Raw genomic sequence first — 10081 nt, forward strand, 5'->3', positions numbered from 1 at the left:
TGGGAAGAAACAAAAGGATCAGCTTGATACAACTACAGGAAAAAACGTTCCAAATCCTAGACATAATTACACTATTTCACACTGCCAGTTTGGCTACAATGCACATCTTATGTCTCTAATTACGCACTGGAAAGGGACCTTTTTGAACCACGAGTTCAAAACACCTGGAAGGACAGGGCTGCACCAGACTTTTCCCAAAATTATTTCCACACAGCTTGACAGGTAAATTGAGTAAAATTGGAATAAAGTAATTTATTATATAATCATAATATTTGATATGACCATGCAGAGAAAGGCTGTAGCTCACCTATTCTGTAATCTGGATCCTTGGAAAACATTGTTTGAAACCCCCACTCTAGTAGTTAGATTAACAATTGCAAAGCATTGTAGTCTTAAAACAATGGATCCAAAATAAATGAACTCTCTGAACTAATTTGGTCGGAGGGACGTCTTAAAGAGTGGAGAAATTCTACAAAAATGGAGTAACTTAATACACTAGGCCAGTAATGGGCCCCATGTGGCGCTTTGGGCTTTCACCTGCGGATTTCCATCTGTAAAACAGTTTGACGAATGGAAACCTCAATGGATAACTGCATTTTGCCTGTATCAAATGGCTTCTGATATGTTATTACATATAGGTATCTGTTTGTTTGATTAAATGTATTGATTTAACTTATTACAAAGACTAAAGGTAATGTTTGACCCTTTTGAAGATAAGAGGGCCATCTATGCATAATCATAACCTTCTTTTCTACAGTTAGTGTATAAAAAATGGAAACACGAATAGAAAGTAACTTCACAGGGCACTGGGCCAGCACCTGCAGCCATAATGTTCTGTATGGTGTAGTTTACTAATATTTAGAATTGTGCAAGACTGATGCAGCACCATTAGGCCCATTCTAGAATATCCAGTGTCAGAGTGGGCAGTGTTGCTGAAGGATCAGACTGGGTGAAACTAGCGCTTAGGTCAGTGTTGGCTAACCTGTGACACACCAGGTGTTGTGAAACTACATGTACCAGCATGCTTTGCCAATATATAGCAGCTTATTGCTGTAAGAGTATGCTGGGACTTGTAGTTTTACAACACCTGGAGTGTCACAGGTTAGCCAACACTGGCTTAGGTAGTGGTATTACATACATTACAGGCCGCTATAGTTTTGATTTTTCTCCACAGATTTATAGATCCCTTTATATACAATCACTGTGCATGTTTCCACCACAGTAATCCTATATCCAGTGTATATAAATCAGTAATAGCCACCGACATTGCATACTGGAACATGTAGTTCCACTTCAACTAGTTTTTCTATACTGGATATAGAAATGCTGTGGCCACATGGTTGAATCAGAACTCCTGCCAGCAGGATCATAGGGAAGCAGACTAGCCCCCCTCCCCTCCAAGACTACTCCCTGTATTGAAAGATTCACAGAAAGGGGTGGAGAGGATCACATCTAGGATCTTAGGATCTCTCCAGTACCCTGGGGGGCCTGAAAATATGCCATAAATGCTTGATTATGTTCTAATCTGATGCCTGAGAAAGCCATGGCACATGGATAACGTCAGAATCATGCTCAAACCATTCGGTGACCACATGTGCTCTGTGGAGGGAGTCACCTTCATCCTGAAATTCATCCCCGTCATCAAAAAATAAATGCTGCTATATGGAGGGAAGAGGATCATTCATTATCAGATGAAAACGTGAGAAACTTACAGACTTGTTACAAACATTAAATGAACATGTATGGGAATATTTACTTCTAGGAACAAGGTATACTTTTCCTTTAAAAGCAACACTCATTGCCAGGAAAGCAAATAATTACAGGTGTGCGCAAACAAAATTATACACTGTCCATTTACATACAGTAATACCCTTCAAAATGTCCGAGTGAGCCACAGGTCTGTGCAGATTGCACAGTAATACATCTCACAGCCCTTACAATTCCTCTCTCATATATTACTGTCCACTACACGTGCTATTAACATGGAAGGAGCAGAATACTTGCCCCATGATGGAAACATTCCTCCAAAGGAAGTTAGAAAATGAATTTATGGCTGCAGTATACATTTTCAGTCTGCGTACAAACCTGGGCAGAACTATTGCAAGCTGTCAAGTTGCTTAGAAATCGCACCAGGGTTGTCTGTGGGAAAAATTTGCTCACATAGGTAGCATGAAAACAGAAAACCCCATATAAAACAAAAAGAACCTGATAATAGTGATATGTGGTTCAGGGACTGCAGAAAATTCAGTCAGCCGATGACAAATCACCCAGTAATTGGCACACAAAGAACTGGATCCAGCCAATTGTATTACCAAAATGGGTGGGCGTATTCAGGGACACCTCTAACAATTTTTGATCCCGGGCCCTGCTCTGCTTGAGACATGAGTTTGAAAAATGTTATATATCTAATCTGCTTGTGCCAACGTGGATCCGGAGGTGGCTATTAATATGTGATAGTTTGCTGAACCCCTGTTCTCCGGTGGTAATGCTAGATGTCAGAGTGTAAATAATCCACAAACACACAAAGGGGCATATTCAATTGTCCGCGGGATTGCCGAAAATCCCGCGGTCCGCGCAGGATTACCATAATACTGCAAAAACTGTTCATACGGTAATTTACTCGCTGAATTCCAGCGAGAGATTACCGTATTAATGGTAATAGTTTTTCTGCGCTCGAACCCGCGGACAATTGAATACCCCCTAAAGAATGCAGAGTTCTGGAAAACAATACCGCGTGCAGCTATTTATTTATTAACAAACAAAAAAAAAAACCAGACTATTTTTGCAAAGATCGCTAATATACTAATAATGGAAAATATTAACAAAATGTCAAGGATAACATCAATAAGGCAAGTATGACTTTAATCCAGTAAATTGACTACAACATTCACTAATTAGTTTTTAGAGAGAAGGAAAAGAAATATATGGAATTAAGGGTGGCGGTGTTACCTGCTGCCATTGCAGCTTCATTTTGAGGATCCGATTTTGGAGTATTGTAGAGAAAACAGAGACACAGACCTACAGACACAACAATTTCAAAACAAACAATTTGAACCTGAACTTTTCACAACAGCCACTGAATTTGGGACACTGACAATTTTAAATACATAACTATGTTTTTTTTTAGTATAAATATATATATATATATATATATATATATATATATATATATATATATATATATTCCTGCAAGTTAAAAGCCCATACCACTGAGTACACACGAAAAGATGATATATAAAGTAATTTTATTTTGTGGGTATCACCCCCTAGGGGCCATTCCCTAGGGCCTAGGGAATGGAAAATGACAACATTTAAATGTAAATGTTTCTTTGTATATTCCAATGGGAGGATAATTGAATGATTTTCTACAAGGTTTAACATTTTAAAGAGAAATCACACAATACATTCACTAGAAGTGAACAATGTACATACAAATAAAGTATGTTTGCTTTTATAAAAAGAAAGTGTTCACATTCCATACACTAGCTGGTCTGATTTTCATTTTTTGCTTTTAATCCAAGAAGCTCAGTCTTCAAATCTCCAGGCTTCGGTGGAATTTCAGGAACACTCTGAAACATAGATTGAAGTTTGGTTTTTGTAACAAGTTATGACCTCTGTTACATCTGCAGACCTAGATTGGAACTAGTAACATTAAGAGTTGAATAGCCTAAAAACACTATAGATCTCCGTGGCTGAACCACTTCCCTGCATACTAAAAATTATAGTTTTGTCTTTTCAAGATGTAGAAATAATAAAAATTCCTAAAGGCAAATGAAACTCTGGGCTACAACTATGGATCCAGCAACCTGCCGAAAAAAGATCCTTTACATTTATATAACACTAATTTGTCAGTGTCCTCCCAATGGTACAATAGTAAGGGCTTTGAGGTAGTCACAAAGCAGGAATATTTAGATGAAGGGAATATATCACACCTACGGATTGTGAAGAGGAGAACAAGAGCACCATTTATTCCAACTCCCCTCTGTTCATTTTTGACAGCTACACAGAGAAATGGATGTGCACATAGATCTCTATGGAGAGATGCTTGTATAGATCACACATTCATCTTTCCAAAGCAAATGACAGAACAGGAACACGAGAAAATAGAGCACGTTCTACACTATGTGAGTAGAAGTCTCTGTTGTTCAGAGGTCAAACAAATAATAAGAAGGGGCACTGATTAAATGATGTTCATGAACAAATAAACAAAAATGAAAAAATAAAAATGCATACAGTTATTGCATCTATTTTGGCGTTTTCCCATAATTTAAAGCACTATGCTTTAACCTACTAAAACACGTTTCCCATTCACCGCCTTCCCCAATTTCCTCATAGTTACTATAGGGAAAGAACACTTTTGATCATGTCTGTGTGTATCACTAAACAACATAAGGGCAGCACTAATATACTTTTTTCTTTTCTGTATTTCTTTCTAAAGAATGGGTTTCCAGATAAGCAATCCCATACCCATGATACAATAAATCTCTTTATTTTCTGTGGCTTTTATATGGAAATTTGACAGTGAAACAAAAATGCACTATTATGGCCTTCCTGAGCTTTATTACTGCAGGGAGACCTTGAGGACAATGTCACAATTGTTTCTGGAGGATGTGAAAGTGCTATTTTAGCTGTACATGAAGAGTGTCCTGTACAAAGTGTTGTATTATGCAATAGACTGTGAGGATGATTTTACAACTCTGTAATAAATCTATGCTACCCAGACATATAGCACATCAATTTATTATGTACTTAGGAAATCTGATGCAACTCCCCTGAAATCAACCACAAGGCATTTAACCATTTTAAAATGTACAGTTGTTTCATGCATTCTTACAAGATCTGGCCTATAGTATCTGTGCACAACTTCTGCCCCTGCAAACATGGAAAGAAGGCCGGCACTGAGCATTTTCAAGTACTGAGGCCAAGATACTCCGGCAGGCATCGTGATGGTTTACTTCCTAAAAAGAGGGAATACACAATGTTGTAATTATATTAAATGATTATACAGGTATGAGATTTACTGTCCAGAATAGGTGCAAATGAGGATTTTTAATGTTATTTGGAGCCCAATGCCTATAACATATTAATTACATTTAAAAATTAGCCACCTTTTCCTACACTGTGGCATCCATTATCCTTATTTACTGGTTTAGAAAAGCTAAATGAGGCAAATTTAATTGTATTTCTGTATACTAAAACTAACAGCAGCTTTGTTTAAATGTGACATTGGGGAACTGCTAAATTTGGGGTTGCACTGGATGTGGGGATGGGTTGGTGGTCTGTGGCGGCGCTGGATCGTACTATTTGAACAGTTGTTTTGATTGTGTTTTGACTTTGGGTTGTGCCTCATCTGAATTTGCTGTGCATGTTTGGGTCAATGTTTTATACATGAATTTGTAGTACTAATACATAAATAGTTATAGGGGGAACAAAAAACTAACAGCAGCACATTTTTTTATTTTTTAAGAAATATCACATACTAGAGGCTTCAAAAGTAACCTGCAGGTGACAGCTAGATAGATGTGGCCTCTGGCAGTTTTTGATCATATTACTCTAACATCGTCACATGTATGGGCTAAAAACCATCTGCCCAATGATATAATGGTCGGACTTGCTTAGGCAAGCCGATTGTTACAGGGTTCAAAATACAGTCCTACTAATGCAAGTCTCTCTGTTTATTTCTAAAGGTAGTGGTTTTCTTCTCCAGCATCTACTACAAATTCCCCAGCCAACAGACATTTGTATTGCATCATGTTTTTGTCATGCCTGGCAATAACAAAGCACAATGAATGTAATCATGTTAACACCTCAACTGCCAGGACAGCTTCATATTACATTGTGCAGCTTATTAGTGCTGAATCTTTGACATATTTACTACTGAAATTCACAAATTTTATGTGATGTTTGTAACAAAGGAGAAAGAAAAAGGTCACAAAAGTATTGCATGAGATAAAGATGATGAATTGATGTACTCCTTGATTCGATAACATTAGGGTGGGTTATTGTGAGGATTCTGGGGCAATGTCTATATACGTATGCTCTATCGGTCAGCCTTATGCACAACCCTGGTCTTCTTGGTACCTCGTTGTGGGTCAATAAATCACTGAGGCAAATAGAAGACCCTTTTATTAAATAAGATACACAGCACAAACAGTAAATATGCAACAATTACCATGGAGTTTGCCACACTTGCAGCTCAAGCACAACCTTATTCCACAAAATAATATGGCCATGCATTACAATATATGCAATATCACCAGTCTTGGCTAAAAAGGGATGTCCAGTGGGCTAAACCTTTATTCTCAATGCCGGACACTCCCAATCTGATCACATTCCTCTCCCTTCTTAAATTCGTCTGAGAACAGATGTCTTACCATTGCAGACCAGCACGACTAGATTTGGTCTGTGCCCACTCAACTGCATAAAATAACTGGCTAACCCCTGTCCCAAGTCATTTCCCGTTACAATGTACTCAGGGATTCCATCAAACACCCCTAGTTCCACCAACTCATGGTAATTATCCCATTCCATGCATATCTTTGCAATAGGGAGGTCCCTAAATTGTCCTCCGGCCAAGGCAATTTGTGACTTGCGTTCCTTCAAAATACCCGGGTCCTAGGGATTAAGTTGAGTCATACTAGTGTGATGGATGAACCCAAATCTGTAAGCCCCAGCACCTCCTGGTCTTGCACATGTGCCTGTAGATTGGCAAAATTACCTTCCCAACATCTGCAACTAAATATACTGACGCGATCACCTCCACCTCTGGTGCATCAGGATAGCCAACACTCCCTGTTATGTGGGTGGCTCAATGTGGCAGCAGGCTACAGTAGGCTGCTTTGACTGAGCCCTTGAGAGGTTGTCACATCTTCTGGAGCAATACCTTTGTTGGGGTATCGGGGTACACTGATACTTCTAATCATCACCTTTAATGTTTCATGTTTAACCATTCAGATATCAGTAATCAGTTAACTGGGGAACAGAGAGACAACTTGACACATTGGTTGAATGAAGCCAAGCAGCTATGTTTCCGTGGACCCTCAGACCTTTGCACATGCCCTAGCAGATTATAGTGAGAGCAGCGTTGTTGGTCTAGCAATCTGTGCATCTTTCTCTCAACAGACACACTTGGGAGCGATGTGTAACATCTCAACTTGTAGTACCTGCAGGAGGCATCTCACAGGCTTCGTCTTAACATCCACTCAGTTGGTGGCCTTTTGCGGTCATCTCCACAGTGGACGATCTGACACGTATTCGTAAACCAGCTTGGCTGCTTCCTCCAGGGACTCTGGGTTGTGGTCACATAACCACTCTTGGACCTCAGGAACCATCTTCAACAGAAACTGCTACAACAGCACACCACTCCTTAATCACAGACGCAGTGAACACTTTCTTTTCCTCCATTCACCAACTGACAGACATTCTCAACTGCATATCCAAACTCCCACCACTTTTGTCTAGCATCCGAAATTGTAGGTCTCCAGAGTAACTGCAAAGCGGGACAGGAGGACTCTGTGAACATCATAATTTCTGGAGCACGTTTCATCAGATTGGGACCTTGAAATTGGGGTTACGTCATTTTGCCTAAGCGATATCGTGGCCATCACTGACTCAAATACTTGTAGATACATATCAATGTCTGTACTGTCCTCTTCAAAGGTGGGAACGTCTATGTACCACAGACGAGGTCTTACCCTGCTGTCTCGTCTGCCTGAGCACCTGGGTGTCAGAGGGGCTTATAGCTGGACTGCCTTCCCCAGTGAGAATTTTATGACACAGGCTTTTCTTCTCTATTTGTAGCATTTGGCCCCAGAATAACCATGAGGTTTGCTAACCTTGTGATCGGGTCCCTATGCCCTTATGCTCTGCCAGGTGACTGGTCTGATCGCTGGTTAGCCCTATGCTTTAACCTATGCCATAACCCCCATCAGCATTGACCAGGAGAAACAGTAGCAGACAATCCCCAACCTCCACCTTTTGTTTCATCCTGATCCCACAGTGGTGTTGCCTCATATGGGTTGTCCCTTAATCACCCACCACCTGGGATTGGCTCTTCAGTCACTAGAGGGCAACTGGCTCCTGGACCTCACTCAGCCCTTATCTCATGGTAGGCACCATGTGATTACTAACTCCAGTGGGATGCCCTCTGCCTGCATATAAGTAAACCCCCATCTCTATGTGGTGCACTTGTAGGTAAAGCACCTCCTCACCTGGCTTTCTGCCCTGGCTAGCTCTTGGTTGTGGGCAATATTAACCACAGGGTCCACATGCGGGTGTTAGGACAATGTCTCTAGAAGGTGGACACAGGTGTAGTAAGATGGTGGTGCAGTTCTCACAAAGTTGGCCACAATGCCATCTCTATATTGCAAAATAAACTCTTTATTTCACATTCCTTCAGTCCAGCATATTCTTAAATGTTTGCAGTAATGAAATAAATATGTACAGTTCACATTTCCTCAATTCCTCTGTACCATTCCTGAAGGTACTCAACTAGATGATTATGGGTAAAATCAGGGGTGCCAATGGTAGGGTGGAAGCAGCAGGTACAAAGTACCAATGCCTGGGGGCACTGGCCTTTCTGTTTAGTGGGAGAAGCTGTTTCATAATGTCAAAGGAGATGTTCTAAAATGGTTCAACAGCCTCTCGCCTCACCATGGTCATAGATTCAAAAAGGTTCACACAATATTAATTTACGCTACCGTTTCTGTTCTTGTTAGGTAGATAGAATGTTATTGACCAATTTGTATGTACCGCAAAAAAACCAAATAAAAATACTTTAAAGACAAAACATGGGGCTTCTCCCTCTTACCTCTGGTGCTCCAAACGAACCCGGTTGTGTATATGCTGTGCATTAAAAAAAATGCTAGTAAAGGCACATTTTTTCACACTAGTGGGTGCTCAGAGGCATAAGGATTAATGAAAAGCTGAGCCATGTCACATCTGCTGAATATCCCCACCATGTTAACAAACATGGACAATTGTTTTTGTTTTTTCAAAATCCAATAACCAAAGTTACAAAAAAAAACAAAACTCTAAAGAATTACCATGGTAAACAACCAAGCTGGCAGCAGTGATGGCTGACATTAGATCATGGTTGTAAATGCAAAACTGATGTTGTGAAAGTTTAATACTGGAGAGTGTTTTACATTAAAATAGTGCACGTTAAACAAGGGTTCTAAGCTCTAACCAATTGGTTATATTCCATCAAATGAAAATATCACAAAGAAAAATGGAAAAATAACATGAAGCTGTAATTTGTCCTAAATTCACTACAAACATAACTAATATCGAAGTGTAAAGCTCATGTGTAGAAATACAAAAGGCATACATTACATTTTTATCAAAGCATGCTACATTGCCAATCACCACACCGAAAGATGTTAGCTAATTGCATATCATGCAGATTATGTGTGCAATTGTATAAATAGCTGCTACGACTAAAGTAAACTGCAACTACGTAAAATACAACATTAGAGACCAGAACAAGTCAGTTCTGAGTATGACCTCACCTTGTCACTGAGTCCGGGGTGCTATACGTACAACGTCATGATGTCTCGGTTTAAACTACACAGATCATGCAGCAAGAGCCACACGTCTCCTAGTATGTTTCCACGCACAGCTTTCAGATCTACGGTGGCGGCCATTACTCCGGAGACCAAGAGCAACTAAAACATAAAATAGGAGCTCCTCCAAAATGGATGTAATATGGAGACAATGTAGCGATGCAAATTGTGTATAAGTGAGTGTTTTCTTTCGCCTTCCTGCATTAAACATTCATACATTTTAACTTGTTTCTATTCACGAGCAAATTAGCAAATATTACATCGGGAAATACAATTGTCCTAACAATACTAATAAAATATTATAACTGGGAGGTAGGATTTAGATTCTCTGTCAGTGTATTTTGGCGTTTCCATTCTGTTGTAGTACTAAACATCATGTAGTTTATGTCCCACTGTCAGACATGCCAAATTCAAGTTACATATCTGCATATCTGACTCCATTTTAAGCTAATATTCCTGATTTTCACACTTGGGGGTAAATGTATCAAGCTGTAAGTTTCCGGTGGGTTTGAAAAGTG

At 39.7% G+C, this 10081-nt stretch overlaps 1 protein-coding gene across 2 annotated transcripts; it reads right to left on the reverse strand.

Annotated features, from left to right (window-relative positions):
* Nucleotides 1–3228: 3228 nt before the first annotated feature.
* UQCC6 (ubiquinol-cytochrome c reductase complex assembly factor 6) lies at nt 3229–9644 on the reverse strand. 2 transcript variants are annotated; one of them, XM_075209295.1, is made up of 3 exons: nt 9510–9644; nt 4835–4958; nt 3229–3569 (listed from the first exon to the last, which is right to left on the reverse strand). In XM_075209295.1, exons 2-3 carry the CDS (start codon nt 4940–4942, stop codon nt 3483–3485), a joined length of 195 nt encoding a protein of 64 aa, XP_075065396.1. In that variant the 5' UTR covers nt 4943–4958; nt 9510–9644; the 3' UTR covers nt 3229–3482. The 2 variants fall into 2 exon arrangements, with proteins under 2 accessions (XP_075065396.1, XP_075065397.1); XM_075209296.1 differs by lacking the exon at nt 9510–9644 and adding an exon at nt 7164–9431.
* Between the last annotated feature and the right edge of the window lie 437 nt (nt 9645–10081).

The sequence above is a fragment of the Mixophyes fleayi genome, chromosome 4 (assembly GCF_038048845.1).
Source record: "Mixophyes fleayi isolate aMixFle1 chromosome 4, aMixFle1.hap1, whole genome shotgun sequence".
Classification (NCBI taxonomy): Eukaryota; Metazoa; Chordata; class Amphibia; order Anura; family Limnodynastidae; genus Mixophyes; species Mixophyes fleayi.